Raw genomic sequence first — 21390 nt, 5'->3', positions numbered from 1 at the left:
TTCACACAATTCAAAAGGTAGCATCCACAAGCCAAATAACCCACCTCAATGAAATGGATTGTCTGTACTTTGCACTTAGGACCTGCGAACAGTTACTGACTTAGAAGACACACCCCACCCTTCAAATTACAGAAGCATTTCTGTAGGACAAAGCCTTTTTTCCGCCCTCAGTATCTCTGCATGTCAACATACACCAGTGATTTCACCACAAGGGGGAGAGGAGACAGACGATAAAACTGACTGAAGGCATGGTTAGTGAGGCATTGGTTTAAACACGACTAATTAACAGTTGAAAATCACCATTACCTATCTCCCATATGTTCTCATTTGTAAGTAAGAGTTGGACACTGAATCTTCACATATGGCAACAGTAAATATCACTCCAGTCTTCGAATAGCAAAGTACCTAAAATGTGGTCCACTGCTTCAGCTGTATAATCTTACTGCAGGGTAAAACCTAAAAGGAAACTCATCTCATATAAAGTAGCGGACAAGGAGAAGTAGCAACTGAGGAATAAAATAGTTAAAAAACGCCTAAAATTAAGCTTTTCCGGGGAGTCTGGCTACTGACTTACATTTAAGGCCACTGAATAACCTCATCTCACCTTCATGCCTCAGTCCCCCATCTGAAACCTAGGAAGAATGACTATTTGTATTGAAAGATGCACAGATGATACACAAGTTTTGGTACATACACACAACACATTGGAACACATAGATATATAAGGACAGAGAGAGAGAGAATGAGAGAATAAAGAGCTGAAACCAACCTCACAGCATTTCATTGCTTGATGTGACTGATAACAAATTACTCTGGACTAAGCAAAAACTGTGCTTAGCTGTCTTATATTACAATTAATAGGTGACAACCTTTCTCCTGGAAACATTAACTATTCAGAAGCACTCATGAAGTATTGTTTGAGTTTTACACAGTTGCTTTTTTCAAAAACCATGAATTAGTATCTTTCAGAACCAGCCAGGCACCTTCAATTCACTACATCTACTTGCTTACATCAGAAGAGCAGATTATATATATATATATATGTACATATAGACCAAGATACACATATTACGTAAGTTAACAGATCATTTCTAATGTAGACTAAAAATTTTTTTTTATATATACTGAAAAGCATGTCATGGTTTTTTAAAGATGCATTCATTTTTTAAAAAGTTTAATGCCAGTTCTTTAAAATTCCGAAGTGTAACATCAACTTAATGGTTTCTTGTTATGAACTATACACAGCACTGTCTACTATGAAAATGCTAAATACTAGCTTTCAAAGTTCAATAAGAAAAGAAGAAATTCACTGAAAAATAGATACAACCTAAGGCTAAGTCTTTCTTAAAGAAACTAACTGTCAAAGGAAATACTTCAGCCAATTAATTTTTCTGTCCGGTTATTTTTAAGGTACTTTTTCTCAACTAACATGTCAAGGGAATATATACTCTGAAATTAAGACAAATGCCCAATAAGAAGCCTTGCTTCCTTCCCTCTTCGAGTGAGAGAAGCAGTGAGAAAAAAGCCTACTGCCTTGCTAGTTCAGTACCTCCCTTACTACTGTCACCACTACTATCAGGTATAAGTCTTGTCAGGTAGCCTGACTGAAATCATGAGGACAAAAAAATTTGTCTGCAATTAATTACACCCCCTCCAAAAAAAAAAATCTAAAGGAAGTAATGCTTTTCTCACATAAGCAGAAACCATTGCAAACACTGAACAAAACTTCTGGATGCAGAGGTATCGTATAGCCTCATCAAAAAAAAAACACAGCTACCCCCAACAACAACAATAAAAACCCCACAAAAAAAACTGGTGTTACTGAAATTGAAGACACTTGCTCTGGATAAATTTTATCTTCTTCAAATATACTCAAATGCTTAGTCAAAACAATTACCTAAAAAAATATCATAATATAGTAAAACTACAAACTTCCATACACTTTACTAAACACCTCCAAAATACCCCCATGTTACCTGAAAACCAGATTCTCCAACTTGAACACATCAGTTCTGACAAAAATGTTCAATAATCACTTCAATATAAATAAAATACTAGCCAAATTAACAACTACAGCAGTGAACAATAGGCACTTTTTAACATAAGGCACAAAATAACCTGCCCTTTTCCAATTGTTTGCTACTGATCATGACGTAACATTATGCTCCATTTAAACAGCAATTTTAAGATAGCTATGAAGTGCACAGGAGGATCATTCCTTGAAAGAACGCAATGCTACCTATAGTCTTCAAAACAGATCCCAGATCTGGCCAAACTCACCACAAGAAGTATACATATCAAAAAGACTTACAGTAAAAGCAGTACAAAACTGTCTCATATCCCTTTAAAACCACCCAATGGAACCTATGCATACGCTTGCAAGAATGCAACACATTTCATCCATAGCACTACACGTCCCTACAGGATTTACACTCATGCAACCACACAACCACCATGTTCAAGGAGGAACATGCACTAGTCCTCACCAAGGGACACAGAAAAATCTAGTTGTCATTTCCACTTCATCTCTTAAACCTCACTGAAGACCTACAAGATTCCTTAAAATACAAAGCAAAATATATCATGGGTTCAAGATTAAATTTGTTTGACAGCAGTTTACATTTTTTCCTACTCCTTACATCATATTAACTCTTCCTTATTCTACAAGGGCTTCCATGCATCATGCACCATAAAATGACATCATTTCAATTGCATCATGATATTTTTGAAAGGCTGTTTACTAGATCAGGTATACTGGTCCAGCTTTATAAAAAAACATGAATTAATGTGTTCGGCAGTGCAGGCACTCCATATAAATGAATCTTGAAAATAAAGTAAAAGCAGATAGTGCTTTGAGAAAATTTGGAGGGTTTTGTAGAAAGCATGCTGATATGTTCTCATTTGCGTGGTAAGAGCACACAAATTCCAGCAACTGAACTAAGACAGCAAGGTGAAATTGCTGCCAGGAAATTGGCGCTTACAGAAGGATAATTAGAGAAAAAGGCACTAAGACAGCCCCATACCATTCCTAATAAAGACTCCCAGACAAACATCCAAAAGCCACTTACAGACAAACATGCAAGACCCCTTTCATGCTCAGCTCCTTTCATGGCAGTAAAGAACAACCTGAATAAACTGGGTTTTTGAACATCTTATGAACCTCAGAATGTCAGGATGTTTCCTACATTAAAAGGTTTACAAAGGAAGGTGAGAATTAGAAGAATGCATTGCTGAAATGCAGAACACCCTGAGCATCCAGTTAGTTTAGCTTCAACCACCTATAATTTTCAGAGATCAAAGTGCCAGTCAATGGCAGGAATTAACACATTCCAGCATAAACATCACCCTGATTTAAATTAACTTGTGTCCCATATGAAAATAAAGAGCAGGCATTTTGAAATACTAGGAGAGTAATCCTCCCTTTTTCCTTCCTCAAACTATTTTTCTTAGATTTTTAGGCCAAGCATTTTTTTCCACCCTATCCTCTTCACCTGTGTCCCCTTTAATGTCCTTTACCCCATTTGCTTTCCTTTCATTCATTCACCCAGCATGGTGTACGTGGAACTGACATGATGCTCACTCTTGCATTATTCATTTTGAACAGCTATCAAGTATGAATAAAGGCCCTGCAAGAGAAAAGAAAAATGAGCTTATGGCCCACAAAGACAGAGCAAAGTAGAGGCTGCCCCTGCATGAAGCTCTCAGAGGTCAACTGTCCTTGCTGTAGATTGTTATACGCTTCCGTAGCCTCACTGCAGAAACCCATTTCCTTTCATAACTCAGTTCCTGTTGATCAGCTTTTTAGGCATCTTATTCCTAAACAGGATCCAAAGCAATAATACTACTGGGAGGAGAGTGGCAAATACAGAGGAACCTAAGTAAGAGCCACCATCAATGTGATCAGAAAGATCAAGAAGAATCACCAGGCTACAGGCCCGAGAAAATAATGCAAAGTCATCACTGATTACTGGGGAGACAAGAAGGAAAATTTGTACACTCCGCAGAGTAGAACAGAAACACACAAACAGGATGTAATCAGTCTGACCCACGTCATCAAAATAAACAAGAGCAAGACTACCTGGTTATAGCAGCAAGGTATGAAGATACAGACTTCCTGTCTCAGTAAGTTGTCCAAACATTCTATTGCCCAAAAAAATTCACTCCTTCCTATACCCTAAATCTAGACCTCTATAAAATGCATTACAACTTTTGTCACTCTGTTTTCAAACAGCCAGAAGCTGACACTGCCTCAAAGGAAAAACCATATTCTATTACAGTGAGCTTTCCACCAGGCATAGGTTAAATGCTTTGCTTTAGCTGACTTAGGGATAGCTTGTGTTTACAGGATTCAACAGCTTCAGCGAGCATGGAACGCAGCAGTTTGCCTCCTGAATGCAAGCAGGGATCAAATGGCCATTATACCATCTATCCCCAGCATGTAATTTTAGATGAAGAGTTGGAATATTTCATACTTTTAAGATGAAAACAAAGACTCAGCTGAGAACAGGCAAGACAGACTCCAATTTAGCAGCATCCTCCAGTAAAACAACCAGGCTGAAAAAACTTGCTTTTTCACATGCACTGCAAAGGTTGGTCAGTCTTCAAACATGAACCAAACATACTCAGCCTTCAATGAATTTTTTTTTAACATCATTATTTAAAATAGTTTTACTGAATTAATCTAAATGAATTTGCTAACACAACTACCAGGAAAGTAGATCATCCTAACTATTAAAGCAGTTAAACAAAGCATGTCAAAAGTATCTGCACTGTTTTTCAGTTAGTTCGGTATGAAAGTATTCTTCTCTGGTCCAATGCTAATGGTATTTTTGGCAGGTTTGTTTTTATTTTGTCATTTGTCTACAATAACCTAGGAAGAATACACTGCGATCATTAAAAAGCAATGTTTCCTAGATTCTGTTAAGTGCCACCATGTGGAGGGAGGAAAGGAACAGAAGAATCTAAACATCCAAATTAAGTTTCCAAGAGAGAGCAGAAAAGAAGTCTGCAGGTTAAGAGACACATTAGGTCACACCAATGACTGCTTGAATAAGTTTATAAAGAAAATGCTCACCTCACCAGAATGAAATTCACCTTTAAGCACTGGGAAGCCAATAGTTATTATGGAGACCAGAAGTATAAATTAATTGAAAAATTATTATACATTAAGGAAAAATGTTCATGAGGTACCAAATTATAAGGGTACAATCTGCAGCTCAGCAAACTCTTATGCTGCAGACTATCCTAAGTTTAAAAAAAAAAAAAAGCCCAGGGTAAATATCAGTTTCTATTCATCTCATCTTTTTGTCCCCTAGGTATCTGTTAGAGGAAACTGGGATAGAGATAACCACCAGACATCACACCAGTCTAGATGGACCTTTGATCTGATATACTATGGCTATGCTCACAGTATTCCACATCAAAAATAATTCTGCAAGGTGTATGTATTTCTCTTATATCAAAGTAATTAAGAACAGCCAAGCAATTTTCTTAATAGACAATGGCAATAGTTACTTCCCTTTTTCAGATTCAGGTAATATCAAGGCTAAAACAATATAAGTGCAGGTAAATATCTTCCATCAGCCGCAGAGCTAGAACAAAACAGCAAAGAATTACAGTTTCCACACTTGTGTTCAAACCACTAGATGGTGCTTCTAAAATGAAGCAATACAATATGCAAAACTCTAAAACTGAGTTATGTAGGATGATTTACACGTTGCCCTCCTCTGGACTGTTATCAGTAACACTGATTAATGTGGTTCAGTAGCTGCAGCCTCTGATCAGACAGCAGCAACAAGAATAATTAAGCAGTAATTGAGATCTCACAGAGCTGATGAGGAAAACAGTGAAGATTTAAAAAAACCACCACCACAGTAACTGGTGTTTCCCCCAATAATAGGAACTCCTCATTCTGTCTTTGGAAGTCGTTCGACGTTAATATAAATACTACATTAAATAAGTTTTGTTCACAAACTGCTATGCCCAAAAGCTTTGATCACTGTATGGCACCAGTAAAAAAAAAGCTTTATGCTGCAAATAGCATTTACCTCTATGACTCTTCAGTTTAATTTCTTCTAAGACATTTTTCCCCAGACTGAACTCACTGTAGTTCTGTGAAAAGCAAACCCTTCACTTTTAATACTTGGAAAGCAGGGGGGGGAGATGTTTACTGCTTTGTCCCTTTCACTTTTTTAAAGTCATCCTCCCTTTTTTATTCACTTCCCTGACACTAGTCTCAGTAGTTGCTTGGCTACTCCCTTTTCCATTTCCATCCATCCAACACTGCTTAAAGTAATTCTGCCTTTTCGTGTAAGTCATTTTACTGATCAACTTTAAAAATGCTCTTTGCATTACATTAAGCACATAGCTGTGTAATTTTTTTACAATCTTCCATTCTTCTAAAGTTCAAATTTCCATTCATCTTTAAAGACCCCCTTCCTTTTTTCCTATGAACTCATTTCTTCTCCTTAAAAAAAATTAAATAAAGTTTTGACTATTTCAAATTGTATTTCCCATCTTTTACTTCTTTGAATCAGCTCTGCCGCTAAGCAACCCTAACAACACTGCTGAGAAAGATAACCCTATGGGCAGCTTTTGATGTTCAACACTTACCTAGGCCTTTTTTTTTTTTTCTTTTTTTTGTAAACACTTCTTCTGCTAAGTAATGCAGAAGCTCCTAGAGGTCTTTTGATATTTTTTTTTTTGTCATTGGCACTCACATCGCTACTTTAGGGGCTTGCTCTTGATCCCCTGGGAATGCTCTTCTCTTCCTCTTACTTGCATGAGATAATCATCCAAGATACCATTTACTACCTCCTGGTTTAAGCCTTTTTTTAAATTAGCATACTTTTCTTCAAAGTCCTGTTAACAACTATTATTAGCAACAATAATTACTAGCTATGGCTTACTTTCATGAAATGTAGCTTAGTAAGATGACCCTTAAAAATGTTAGAGAAAGGCACTATGCACAAACACAGAAACAAGCCTCCTCCAAGTACCTCCACTTCCACTTATCACTTAGATGCTATTTCTGATCAGAGAGCACCACTGCAGAAACATGGCAACAGGCAGCAAGAACCTCTTGTCTTGAAGATGCATCTGCTAATCCAGCTGCAGAAAATCACGATCAGATCTTAAAAAGAAATCAATGTAAACTATTACAAAACAAATACCCAGGAAAATAGCAACCACAATTCTCAGCATCTCCAAGCACTCCAGGGCAAGAATATGTGTAGCCTCTACAGCATGTGAAAGAGGTCTGCTGAGTAGCTACTTGTCAGTAAGTCTTCACTCTCAGCTACAAGTGGGTCCATTTCTGCAAACCTGTCCTCAAATCGCCATTGCAGTTATACAGCCTTTTATTTAAAAAAAGACACCAACAGTACAGCCATACCTTCGTCAATCTTAGCAGAGAGGTGTTAAAAAAAAATAAAGATACAAAACCTCCGGGCTTATGCAAGCCCTGTGAGCATCATTTAACTGGGACAAAGCATTCACAAAATCTTTACTACCAATGACTATGAATTTTGGCTAAATTATCAGAACATAAGAAATTCTTTGACTTTTACTACAAAAAGTTCACATTCTTTTACTATGTAAGAGAAACTAGGAGCAAAAAATTAGGTTAGTGGAATGCACAACTGAAACAAATATTGACAAAAGGTAGGTCTCATGAAAAAAACATATTCCTTGCCTTTTATTCCCCAGGTAAAAAAGCATTCAGATTCATAGATATAAAGACAAAATAAAAATATTAAAAATAAGCATACACTGCAGATGTTTGTCTTATACTAAACAGATTAAAAACATCTTGATGTTGTGGTTAGAGGCGGACTTTTTTTTGCCCTGTGAAACACTAAACAGTTCTTTCAGAATACCACTAAGTTTGAGCTCAATTCTAACAGCTACTCCAACAAATTCATTACCCACTCTTTTTCAAGCTGGTCTCTAGATTTTAAGCAGTTACATTCATAAAAATTATTCTGGTTATCAAACACATTTCACAACTCCACAAAGCCAGTCCAGTTCTGTATTTTTGCTGGATGCTCAGATCTGCCTGGGAGCAAGTTCTGACCTGACACCTGTGGAATGCTCCAGCAGCAGAAGGTACGAGATAAGAAATTCCCGGAAGTGACAGAAACATTTCTATTATATCTGTGCATACAGACAAATATTTTGATTTAGAAGGGATCATCCTTTCTCTCAGAACTGTGGCAGTGTCTGGGAAACCTGCAGTGTCCTGAGGAGGTCAAACAGAGTATTATTCCACCTGCGTGCTGCAATTCAAGAACACTATTGTTCTTATCAGTCCTGTGCATTTTCTCCCAGTTCAAAAGCAATCACCAACCCCCCTCCAAAAACTTAACACATTGAATCTGCAGTCTCCCAAAGGAAAACACATCTTACAGATAACATTTAAAAAATTAAGTAACAATCGATGTGGCACAGGAGGCTGGAAACAGTATCTCATCTCTGCTTGTCTCTAACATATCACTTAAGAGTCTGCCTCCTACCAGCTACACAGATCACGTCACAGCTATTTATTTCATTGTCTGGTTACCTTTACCATCGGCATTCAATCTGTTTCATTAAAATCTGGTATATCAGCATATCTGAAGAGTAAGGCTGGACAGGAAGAGCACTGACTGCACAACGATCTAGGAAAGTCATGCTGTTCTCGTGACATGCTCATATTAGTCAAGACTTTCCACTTCCTACACCCACATTTTCTCTCCCATCCTTGTTTTTTTTCAGAGATGCAGCAGTTCCTAAGTAAATATTCCTGCCTAGATGCAGGTCCCTGCATCTTAGTGTGACTTGATGATTATCCTGATAGCTTTGTGATTCCATCTTGTTATGCAATTTGATTCTATTCCATTTAGCTGAATGAATTCACATATTTTGAGGTTGGTGTTGTGTGGGTTTTTTGTTTGTTTGTTATTTTCTTTTTTTGGGGGGGGGGAGAATTATGAAATTGATACCCTGGGATTAAGCTAAACCATACATTCAGGTTTCTGAACAGGCTGTACTGTGAATTTGCTGCACTCTGATGTCATCTCCCCTGCCTTCAGGAGTATGTCTGAACGGCAATAAAAGCTGTAGGCCAAATGCCCAGTACCATCAAAATATGCTGCCATGAGAAGTCCTATTATATGATAGTAAGATCTGGAATACTTCAGAAGAAGCATTCCCCATCATTGCTAGTAGCAAAACCTAACTGATAAGATCTACCTGGCAATCGGGTACCTAACAGAGAATTATAACTAAGCAACAGAAGTCACTAGTGGTTATAGCCCCCACTAGAATAAGTATTCAAAACAAGTCATCTTCAAAATAAATTATATGTAAAAGCATTTCAAAATAGTCTGTGGAACCCAATAACCTTATGGGAAGGAATCCTAAGGATTCCTTGACAAAATAGGAAAGCAAGTAGTATAATCGGGAAAGGTACAGTCTCTAAATGTGAGCTCCTCCAACTTATTTTCTACCAAAAAAGAGCTATTCAAACGCTTGCTTATTTAATTATATTATCCATAGCAACTCAATAGGCCCATGAGGAAAAACGCTTGTTTCTGAAAGAATGTATGCTATTACAATTCGTCAATAGCCTGCTCTGAATACAAGTACAAAATTATGTAGAAAGCTACTGAAACAAAAACGATTTGCAAAGAAAGTATTAGATATACAACAAAAAAGGGCACGGTGTTGGTTTTAAACTAACAGCAATAGATGTTACTGATTTATGAGGCCCAGTGTCATGCGACAGGCTTGGAAAGTTCCTTTGCCACAGAAGAGTCCCACAGAAATATGAGCATACACTGTTTAATACAGACCTTAGATGCTGAACATACTTATTAATATACTGCTCTTTTGTTGTGTGCTGCAACTTTTATCCTAAAGACAAAATAAAAATTAAAAACTAATTAGATTTCACATTAATTTTCTATCTAATAAAGAATTTGTGAAGTCTAATTAGTTTTTATTTTAAAAGTGACAAAAACTATATTTACAATTGTTTCTTCTGCATTTAAGATCACCAGAATTTCTTTTTCTTAACTGTTTCTTAGTCGTTCCTTGATAGAAACCATAAACAACTAACAAAGTTCATTGAAAACTAACTGTAATCTGTTACCGTGTTTTCAGTTACTTAATCTCTAAATTATTTTCCTTTCAGTTACCATTAGCAATAGCAGACAAGTATGTGTTCTTCAACAGTACTCACTCGGGTTATGACTACACAGAAAATCCATAAAACCAGCACAACCTGAACTTATATTATGCAGTATCACCTCGGCTTTTTTTTTTTTTTTTTAAAGTACTCATGTATACTGGCTGTAATTCAAGCAAAAGGACTGTGCGCAGAAGGTGGTTTACAAAACATAGGCTTAACACTGTTAAATTAAAACAGTGGTGGTAGTGACAGAGGGATACAAATGAAGTTCTTCATAAAGCAAACAACTATACTGACTGCTGCAATGCCTGGACAAAAAAAGACTGTTATAGGTGTTCACAACCAGTAATGCCCTTCCTGTACGATCCGAACATCACACGCGAGACGAGATCGCTCTCCAGGCAGTTGTTACTTAACTCGTGCCAGAAGATGATAACTTCATTACAAAGCAAGCTATGATCCTTGGATCCCTTCCAACGATTCCAAAGCGAGAAGAAAACGGCCGAAAATGAACACACCTACACAGCACCACTCAACAATTTTTTTAACTTAAAAAAAAGTTCTCAGGTGCAGGCAGGTAGCATTAATAGCAGAACCCGCGCAACTGATCCGGCTCTCCGCGGGTCCGGGCGCCGCGCAGACCGCAGCCTCCCGGGTTTGGCCGAAGGAGGCTGCCCGCACCGAGCTCCGGCGGGGCCGCCCCCGCGCACACGGGCAGCTCCGCGGCCCCCGCTGCCGGCGGCCCCCGGGAACGCCACGGGCCCGGGGAGCGCCCCTGCCCCCGCCTCGGGCCGTGCTCTCGCCAGGTCCAAGCAGCACCACGGCACACGCTCTGCTTTGTCATCTCTCCCGCCGCAGCGGGCGAGCGGCTCCGCGCAGGGGCTGCGAGTGCCGGCCCGCTCCGCCGCCCCGCACGGCCCGGCCCCTCCCGCCCACCCCACCCCCCGTGGAACCGCCACACGCCGCGTCCGGCGGGACCCGTCCGAAGGCAAACGGACCCAGCGCCGCGGCGGCTCCCGGCTGAGGCACCGGCGCGAAACGGCCCCGCGCCCGCCAGCGCCGCGGCTGCGCGCCGGGATCCGCGGCTCAACTTCCCCGCCGCGGGGTGAGGGTGACCCCGGCGTGAGGCGAGCGGAGGCGCCGCCGGGGCAGCGGCGGCCACCCCCGCCGGCGGCTCCTCACAACTTACCTTGGGTTTGTAGAGCCACTTTCTGAACCTGTTCATCATCACCGCGGCCGCTGCCACGCCGCCGCCGCCTGCCGCTGCCACAGGGGCTGCCGGCTCCCCGCCCGCGCCGCTCCGGGGACCGGGGCGAGCCCTGCCCCTCGTCGGGAGGCTCCGCCGGATCGCCGCCCCCGCCGCCTCCTTCTCCTGTCCCTCAGGGCAGAGGCCGCCGGCCGCCGCGGAGCGCGGGCGCCGCGCGCTCCCCTCAGCGCAGGGACCAGCCGCCGGCACCGCAGGCTGCGCGCCCGGCTGACAGCCCCCAAAACATTGCGCGGCCGGCAGCGGCGCCCCTGGCGCATGCGCAGGGGCCGGGGGTCGGGCCCACGCGCTCCCTCCCGGCTGGCTCCCGCGCCCGCAGCCAATCCGATGGCGGCCAAGGACCGCCCCTCGGCAGGCTGGCCCCGCCCGCCCGGCTGCTCATTTGCGTAACACGCGAAGGGGGCGGAGAGACGACGTGCCCCGGCATGCCACGCCTCGCAGCTGGAGGGGCGGGGCCAGGCGCCGCTGCCCGGTGGGTGCCGGGGCTTGTAGTCTGCTTCGCGGGGCGCGCCCGGCCCAGGACCGCAAGCCCCTGCCCGTGGCAAGCCCCTGCCCGTGACAGCCTGCCCTACCCGGTCGCCTGACAGCCGGCTGATTGTTTCCTCGCCGCCCGTGAGCACAAAACGTCGCGAGGGGAGGGCGGAACGAATTGCTTGGCAACGGCGCCAAACAATCGCCGCCATCTTCTTTTCAGCCCGGGTAGTTCTTTGCTGCTGGGTCGGGCCGTTCCGCGGCGCGGAGGCGGGCGCGAAGGAGAACTACAGCTCCCGGCAGCCCGTGCGCCCCTTGGCAACGGCGTCGGGCCGGGTCGGGCCGAGCCGCCGGGGGCCGCGCCGGGGTCTCTGCGGCCTGGGGGTCCGCGCCGCCGCTCCCGCCACGCTGATCGGGGAGCGCCAAGCTCCGGCGGGCACGCAGAGGGCCGCCCGGACTGGCGGGGCCAGCCAGGTACGGGACCGGGCAGCGCCGTGCTGAGGGGTCGCCCGTGGGGGCAGGGGCCGCTGCGCGCCCGCGCATTTACCTCAGGCGGCGGCGGCGCCCGCCCAGGGGCCCGGGGTGTTGCCCCCATAGGCCTCGCGGGCGTCTGCTGGGCAGCTGTAGCCGTACGTGGCACCTGAGACAACAGAAACGGGTAAAATGCTTGATGTGTGAAGTGCCAGGGCCCCCGGGCAGGCTTACAACTACTTCACTCGTTTATGACGTGTTTATAAATACAAAAGATCAGCGGGGCCCGTGTTACACAGTAGGCAGGATTGCTGGGCTTTGCTCCCAGCACTGTCACTCACTCTTGTGCTTTTGGGCATGTAGCCAGCCTTGGTCTCCTTTGGCTTAGCTATCTCGTGAATATAATACAACTTATTTCCAGAAGGTTTCATACAATGGATATTTAATTGTAAAGTCCCACAAGATGCTAGGTAAAGAAAGAGTGTCAAGTAAAATACTTGTAGTAGGTATGCAAAACACTGAAATATATGCAAATTAGAAATAAACTTCGGGTCCAGGCCATAGCTGCTCAGGGTGAATCTTTTCCATCTGACACTTTGCTGCCTTAAGGGAGGAATCTGCTGAAAACAGGACCTGTGCCCCGAACTGCTCTCTGCTACACTCAGCTGACAGTCAGCGATGCAGAGAAGTCCGAGTAAATGAAAATGGCAGGATGTAACCACTGGGACAATTGTGCCATGTATTCAGTGGCTCTTTTTCTAGCACACAGTCGAGAGAAACACCTATTCCATCTTGAGTAGTAACTACTTGATCTGTATGAATTTTGCAGGGAGGCTTAGTTCAGCCCTCTTTTTAAGGACAGCTTTTGTCGGAGAAAATGCAGTCACAGTCTTTCTAGATTAGGAACACAGGAGCAGATGGAAAACCTGAAGAAATCTTTCAGGCCATTGAAACCAGTCCCTAAAATTGTGGACAGCTTTATCCTTCCTAACTGCTTTCAAAATATTTCCAGGCTCCATTGTAAAATGAGAGTCAGGTTCTTACCTCCTTTCACTGAAATTCTGCATCTGATAATGGAAGAAATTTTCTACCATTTTGTACATAGTATAAATTTATATCCTTTGTATACCTAACAATTAGAATATTCTAAATGGCTGTGTGGAAATAAGGGCGATTGTCATAACACAAAGCATTTTATTTCTGATGTGTATGTTTTAAAACAATGATAATAACAGTGGTTTCTTTAAATACAATCACAAGTGAAGTTCTTTCTATTAAGAACCACTGTATGTCCAGAGTTCTCGAGGTGTTACTATATGTCTTAGTCTTCATATTCCAGATTTTGGGTTTAATGGTTATGTGGAGGGGAAGAGTGAATATCAGCATGTATGGAGCATGAGAGCTCAAACTTATTTCTGCTGTGCCAGAAGAAAAAATATTTGTCACTGGTAGAGCTGTTGGACCCTGAATTATGACTCAGCCTGAATGAATATGGAGGTATTTCTTTCTCCCTTATCCAAAATCCCTTGTGAGTGTAAGAACCTTGACAGGTACAGAGAAACAGATCATGATTCTCAGAGGAGTGGAGAAACAGTGATTCCCCCTGTGACAGAGACACAGTAGCACCTCTTTTTATTTGCCATTCCTTGTCATGATCCAGCCCTGTTTTACTGGATTTTTTTTTTAATTGGACATTTTGTCTTGATTATACCAGGTAACTAAATGCCTGTATTGACCATAATCACAGACAAACTTTTTTTTCAGTGGTTTGAGATTAGTAATTAGAAGTGTTGTTTCAGCAGTTATTATGGTGTATGGTAGTGCTGACAGGCAGAGTACAAAAACACCATGTCTGGAAATGTTGTGATATCCTTTTAAAACAAGAAATGAATTATCTTTACCACAGTGGGAATGAATCATCTTGATCAAGCATTCTTTTCTAACATCAAAATATTATGATATATAAAATACAAGAACGATTTTCAAAAATGTATTTTTATTTTCACCATGGAAAATTACTTCTGTATACATTTTTTCCCTTGGCTAAAACATATTGCTGACTTTCAGCCCTGATCTTTACTATCATTTGTCTTTCATACACAGCAACACGTGCATGTGTATAAACAAATGCTTTATATTTCTTGCCATGTGAACATTAAAATCAACACAGCCAGTTCTACAAACTCTCACACATACGAGTAAGACATCATTTGAGATAGATGTAATCCAATCATTTCACAAAAAAAGCATCAAACCTAAGAAGTACCCAACTGCTGTGCCTTCAGAAACCTAGACTACTGGTGCGTTGCCCACCTTGCTGACCAACACTGTCTCATTGCTGCCTTAGAATTCCTCTGTGTTCCTATTTTTTTTGTTGTTTTGGAAAAATAGGCTGTTAATAGCAACATATGATAAGATTTAAGACTAAAATTTTTCTTTCAGTTGCATGTCACTGGGAAGAGCAATATATTAAATAGGACCTGTACAGCATACATGCAAACATTCATGCTTTTCTCTAGTACCATCATACCATTTTAGGTATCATTCTAAGGATTTTTTGAGACGTTTCCAGAATAAGAAATATGTAATTATGTCTTCTATTTTATTGTTGTTTTTATTGTATTTTCATTTCTCCTGTTAGCTGTTCTGAGTAACTGTGATTTTGAAAGCTTGACCTAGATGTTCTCTTCTACATTACTGCAGTATATCTTCTCTATGAGCCTATCAACATACATTATGCTACAACTGAAGGAGGCATGAAAAATTAATGATTTACTATATTTATAGGATTCTCCATGGTGAAGATGGTCAGCCATGGAAAACATATCGCAATAATAGTCCAACAGCTTAACAAATTTAACCCTGAAAATCAGAGCATGGAGGATTTCTTGAATGAATCAGCCAAGATGCTGCAGGTATATTAAGTTTCAGTTTACCTTACATAGTTTACTTCATTTTAAACTGTTATTTTAAATATAAAGGTAGCTGTTTTCTAATATGTTGTTGTAACTTGCATAGATTTTTCTTACAGTGACATTTTTCATTTGTGAGTAAAGTCCAAATTTCTTATGGTTATCACCACAAAACAAGGAAGTAAAGATCAGAGTGTCTGAAAAACTACCTGGATAGCAACAAAAAATGGGAAAGCAACAACCTTCTAAAATGGATCTGACAGTGATAGGGCAAGCTTCTCTTCCTCTTCTAAGCTGTTTTGTAATTTCCTATCTCCTTTCCTCCTTCCAAATAGAAGTTTCTGTAGCACCACCCATTTCTATGTATGAATGCAGTTCAGATGCTGACTCTCAGCATCACGTATTCTTGCCGTGAGGACGTAAGTGACCATCAGAACAGTGGGATAGAAGCAAGTGACAGTAAATTGACTACCTGATTTTAGTCTAATACTGCCAAGAAACCAGACCAAGATTTCTCAGTATGCAGCTATACCAGCTGAAGCAGTTCCTGTCCTTTCCTGATCATAGTCTGTTACCTCTTCCTATCTCATTGTCCTCGGTGCCACCCTGACTTGTGCTGATGCAGCCACCCGACTGAATCAGCTTTAGAAAATCACTAAGGGAAGACAGTAATATTGTTTAGACTGCTATTGTCTGTGCATGCCATGTATTATCAAACTACATTGTTGGAGCCCTGATTCCACACTGACATGAAGCTCCAGTGCTCATTTCCACTTCTGACAATAAAGTGCGAATCACTGCTATTCCAGTTAGATGGTCCTTTACATTGATTTTGCATAAACACAAATAACTACAAGAATATAAAACTGTGGAGGTGTGATATGAAAATCAGAGGCTGAGTCAGTGGATCCATACACATTTCTTGGGTGCTTGCTTTCTTAAACAGTTTCCACTCAGGCCCCTAATTTCTGCTACTGTCCATCTGCCTTGTAGTACTGGCATAACATTGTGTGTTCATATGCTGAATTACATCAGGGAAATGATCCAGTTTCAAAATAATCATTTTTCACTGGGCAGAGAGCAGGTAAATTCAGCTACCACTGCTGCCAAAATAAATACATGTAAAAATTAATGTTCAGATCATTGTTCTTCCTAGCCCAGGGAAGGTGATACAAAGATAAAAGTAGCAGTAACTCCATTAGAGAAACATGAATCTTAAGTTTCATAATAAACCCTTTCAAAAGGGGAAGAGCTGGGGGGATAGCTGATGCCAAAGGTAGGGCAGAAATCTTTCTCTGGGATAGTTTCAGCTCAGTTACTACATAATATTTTTACTGTGAATTTATCCAAGAAAGTAAAATGTAAGATCTATGTTTATATAAAATTCAGCTTTGTTTTAGTACCAAATGGGTGATTATAATTCATCATGGAAAATACACTTCATTTCTTTCTTTTTGTTTCATAATAGTATATGATAGTAAAAACATTGCAGAATTTTTCTACACATCATTTCCAGGCTTGGCGACTTACCAGTTAGACAATATTAACTGACCCATGCAGAAACTTCCTCCAGTTTGTATCCTGATTAATGCCATCACTTTAAATCACAGACTAAATTTAAGCCTGTAGGTCTTGTGCTAGCAGCATGACAGATAGCAAACCTTGTGCTGTGTACGAATGACCAGACAAAAATCAGGAGGGTCAGATACCAAGAGCACAAATCTAAATAATTGCAGGACACAGCTCTCTTTGTATTTATTTACTTACTTGAGTATGCAGTGTACCAGACTTGACTTTTCTACAAGTTACTATCTCCTATTCTATTAGACTTTTCTAATTGGTTAATTAATTTTCCATCCCCTAAAAGTACAGTCAGATTCCATTAATTATCAACACTGTACGTTTCATTGATATTATATATCTTTATTGTATTTGGATGTTTTACAGTCCTTATGTCCTTCTAATATGATATCTGAGGTGTGTTGTCTAACTCTTTGATAACTTGTTGATGACCTACATAAAATATGCTTGTTAGGCTATTGTCCAGCTGTTTGTGATTGTTCCTGGTGAAACAAACATTTTTGAGCTAGATTATTTATCACAAAATAAAAAGACAGCACACACAGGTCATTCCAGAATATGTTCAAGTTTGTTCAGCACCCCAGTAGTGTCTCTGCTGAGCTACAGGAGCCCCTGTGGATGCCAGTATTGTCAAGTGCCAGATTCTGGAGATAAGTACTTCTGACAGCCACATATTCTCACTTCAACTGCAAGGAACAGATAGCAAAAGACATTTTACAGAGCAAAACTTCTGTCAGAATGAAGTAGGTTTCCAAAAGCAATATAAATGTTTGTAGGAGCTGAACAAAAGTAAATAAAATGACTTGTTTGGAAATCTAAGAAATGAAATGAGGAGAGGGGCATCCTTGGCTGATCAGAAATGGGGGATGACATCAGTGAAGAATAAGAGATAATAGGTAGAATGGAACCAAGTTGTGAAGCGTCTTGATAGCAAAGACAGGTAGCTTTCATTTTATGTGCTAGAATCAACCATGAGATGCTAGGTGGAGTCAAAACTGGTCAAAACAATGGACTAGCAGAACAGTCTTAACAATAGCATTCCAGAGAGTTGATTTGCTAGAGAAGGACTGGATTAGTTAAACCCAGGAAAGAGATGCTTATTACAATAAAATAGAGAATTTTCAGGCACTACCTTAGATTTTTAGCTATGAAGTGATAGAAAAATACTACTTGAAACCTACTGTTAACAAAAGAGTGAAGATGTGCACATAAACTGGTTGGAGAGTAGTCTACATGAAAAAGGACCTCTGAAGTCATGGGCTTGACTGACAGGCAGGGTGACAATAGTACCAATAATTGAGGAAAGAAGTAGCATGAGAGCGCGGAAGTTTTGTTTTAACATCGCTGAAATTAGGCTGACAACAACAGCAAGGAAATGTCACAGAGAGAGGCCAGCATTTTAGACTGCAGTTTAGGGTTCTTATTTGCGTACATGATAAATGTGAATATGTTATGAGAGGAAGTTGGATTTAGTGCTAAGGGAGTAAGTCTGGAGGGCACATTCTGTCTTGATCCAAATATTCCTGTCAGCTGTCTAGCAGGGACATAAGACCATTCTTGTGGGAACCCTTGCAAATTAAAGCAGTAAAAATTGCTGGTGAAGTGAGGCACAGGAAAATAAGTGAAAGCAGGCAAGCAAATAGGTTAAAATTAAAGGCTTTACAATATGAATATATAAAGAAAGAGGCATAAAATCCAAAGCGTCAAAGCCATAGTGTGAAAATATACTTGCTTTGCAAATGATAGCAAGAAGTTACTGGTAGATTTCCATATTAGATCTTTTACTAAGTGTAGAATTGGTCTTTGTTGAATGCTTTGTTCAAAATCCAACACAACATTTCTGTTGGTTTCACTATGCTGCTGCAAAGGTGACACAATCCAGAGATTTGTGTATTAACTCTTCAGATTTTCTTCTTAGTTTCTAGATGCTCTAATTTTACTTACATGTAAGGTTAGAAAAATAATTAACACAAAACCCAGAATATGTTATTGTGCAAAATAATAATAGTATAGTTTGCTCTTTCATAAAGGCTGTGTAGAAGTGTTTATGTTATCAGTCCACAGTGGTTGGGAAATGGCCGTACTGTAGAGCTCTGGAATACTCTTACTCTTGCCCTCAAACTTACTTTCCCAGGTTTAACCTGGCCTAGCTCCATCTCTTCAAGTTGATTCCAGTACTATTGTCACTGTCCAGCAAGTCCAGCTTGCCTCTTGGTTTTGTTCTGCTCACTGCAAAGTTCTTGCACGTTCAGTTCCAGTCTTTACTGTACCTAAATCAAATCAGAAATCTCTCTCTTCAAGCTGAAGCCCACAGGAGGCACATGTCACAGAGAAGATAGGTAAGACAGATTCTTTTCTATCAGTTTGAGCTCCCAGACTCACCCAGCGTGGCTTGTCCCAGTCTCATCCTGTATTGTAGTGAAAGATCTGCTTGCCCTGGGCTGGGCATGGTAAAGGCACACAGAATCTTCAGGGAAGATTACTGCTACAGTATAAACTCACACAAAACATATGCAAATGGATATTTTTCACTTGGCAAAATGTGCATGGATTTTCATAAGAAAACCAAAAGGCCAAATTTGTAAGTCACTGCATGGCCCCTGTGTGCCACTTTGCAAATACATCCCTAGCTGTTTCCTTGAATTTGATTTGCAACTGCTTAGTATTTCCAAATAGCTAGTTAAAAAAATGGAAGTTTTGACAACTTTCTATTAAATATCAGTTTATTTTATCAGACCATGTGAGCTACTCTCATCTTGTTCCTCTTGATTAGTATGGGAGGGTATCCATTAACTTAACAGAAGCAGAAGCAACTTCTTGATTATTATTATTTTTAATTCTTATTGCAGCTTTATCATTTTACTTAAATATCAATGTTTCCATCTCAACATGTTCTCTCATTATAGGAAATCTTGTTGCAAGCTTTGAGATAGAAATCTGTTTGGAAAACATTTGGTGTACAGTCTGTTTCCAAGTATATTCCAGAGTCATTGCCCAAAGTCAGAAGCATTACTCTGTACACATATTGGTGTAGATGAGATAAGTAGTTGGCCATCTTTATTTATAGAGAAACGATGGCGTTAGATACTGTTATCAAGAGTTATGTTTTTCTAGCTGTTTGTGAGATTTAGCTTTACACAGTCCCTTTACAGTAACAGTGGTCACACATCTAATCACTGTGTACTGCTTTGAAAAAGTACCCATCTTTCCCTGCACTTTTGTAATTGAGGCAGATCAAGCAGATAACATATCCAATAACTGTTAGGATACATTTTTCTTTTTCACTTATTGCACTTTGCAGCCACTCAGTATTTCAATATACAAATAGGGAATCAGAAAATTAGTTCTAAAGGAATAGAAAGTGAATTTTAAAAAGCAGATATTAGACCATTACTTTGACAGTTCAGGTCTGTCTGAACCACTGTATATATAAAGATAGAATCATCTTTTGGTGTGATGGAAATGTATAACTAAATTGCTGGAGTGCCAGGTAGTTAATAGTGTTTAGAACCAAGGCATCAAAAGAGAACATAATCTGTGCAAGGCCACTCAGGAAGCAAGAGAGAAAGATAAGCTCCAGTCTTAGTTCCTATCTTCCAATTCCTAGTTCAGGCTTCTGTATAAAAGCGGAGTTAGCAAAATTCACTGGCTATTACCATCCTGGTTTTAGAGAAATACAAATGAAATATGGTAAGGATTTTTAATGCTTGAATAGTGGGAGATAAATAACATGGTTTCCTCTAATTAGAATGTGATCGAAATTAGTATAGAGGTGATTCTTTGTTAAACTCCATACATTTTATTTCTGCAACATGTGAATTTTATATCATAAAAAGAATTTCTATTTGTTGCATGCAGTGAATAATCAGATTTGATTGTCTTCCAGGAAGAAAACTACACTTTGAGTTGTAATTCAGTTATTTACAGTCTTCATGTTTATTGTATTTTAAGTTATGATGTTTATAACATAATATTGGACTTGTTTTTCACTGCAAATATTTTCAGTAAGAATGTAGTTTTATTATTAACATGATGGGTTATTCCTAGTTGCAATAAACAAACCTTCACCTTCAATCATGAAGAATCATATTATGTCCCTCAGACCTCCTAAAAACAAGTAAGTGCAAATAAATACTTTTTCTTCAATGTTGTGAGCTTGTTATTACAACAGAATTCAATTTGAATTATCCTGAATAGCACATTAACTTAAAATAATTCTTTATGTCTATCTCAGTTCTTTAAGGTATTGGTATTCACATTCAAATTTACATCTGTACTTCTGTTCTTCATTTGAATGCCCAAACTACTTCTCCTAAATGCAGTTTAATAGACCTTTCCTCAGACTGCTGCCCTCCAGGTTATATCTTCATTCTTGTGTGCTAACCCCCCCATCTTTTTATTAAGTATTCTTCAATTAAATCTATCAAAAATGATCCATGTCCAGAGTGATCCTTGATGCAGTGTACATTGTACATAAGGATATAATTTCATCAGTCCATTTACAGAAATGGACTGCAGCT

General features: G+C 40.2%; 2 protein-coding genes across 7 annotated transcripts in view; one reads left to right on the top strand and one right to left on the bottom strand.

Moving 5' to 3' along the window:
* The window catches only part of ZFYVE28 (zinc finger FYVE-type containing 28), a 165865-nt gene extending 154166 nt beyond the window's left edge, over nucleotides 1-11699 (bottom strand). For 2 of the 4 annotated variants that reach the window (XM_056351085.1, XM_056351104.1), the window contains exon 1: nucleotides 11361-11699. In XM_056351085.1, the coding sequence (XP_056207060.1) occupies nucleotides 11361-11399 (39 nt within the window). In that variant the 5' untranslated portion in view covers nucleotides 11400-11699. The remainder of the gene's footprint in view (nucleotides 1-11360) is intronic. The other 2 variants (XM_056351075.1, XM_056351095.1) reach the window with 1 other exon arrangement.
* A 387-nt stretch (nucleotides 11700-12086) lies between these two features.
* Nucleotides 12087-21390, top strand: part of CFAP99 (cilia and flagella associated protein 99) — a 63676-nt gene continuing 54372 nt past the window's right edge. For 2 of the 3 annotated variants that reach the window (XR_008819369.1, XR_008819372.1), the window contains exons 1-2: nucleotides 12088-12380; nucleotides 15165-15292. Coding sequence is in view for 1 of the 3 variants with exons in the window: in XM_056324117.1 (XP_056180092.1) it covers nucleotides 15173-15292 (120 nt within the window). In the remaining 2 variants the exon portion in view is untranslated. Of the gene's footprint in view, nucleotides 12381-15164; nucleotides 15293-21390 lie in introns of all 3 variants that reach the window. The other variant, XM_056324117.1, reaches the window with a different exon arrangement.

The sequence above is a fragment of the Falco biarmicus genome, chromosome 1 (assembly GCF_023638135.1).
Source record: "Falco biarmicus isolate bFalBia1 chromosome 1, bFalBia1.pri, whole genome shotgun sequence".
NCBI classification, from domain to species: domain Eukaryota; kingdom Metazoa; phylum Chordata; class Aves; order Falconiformes; family Falconidae; genus Falco; species Falco biarmicus.
This window is presented reverse-complemented; position numbering and strand designations above follow the sequence as displayed.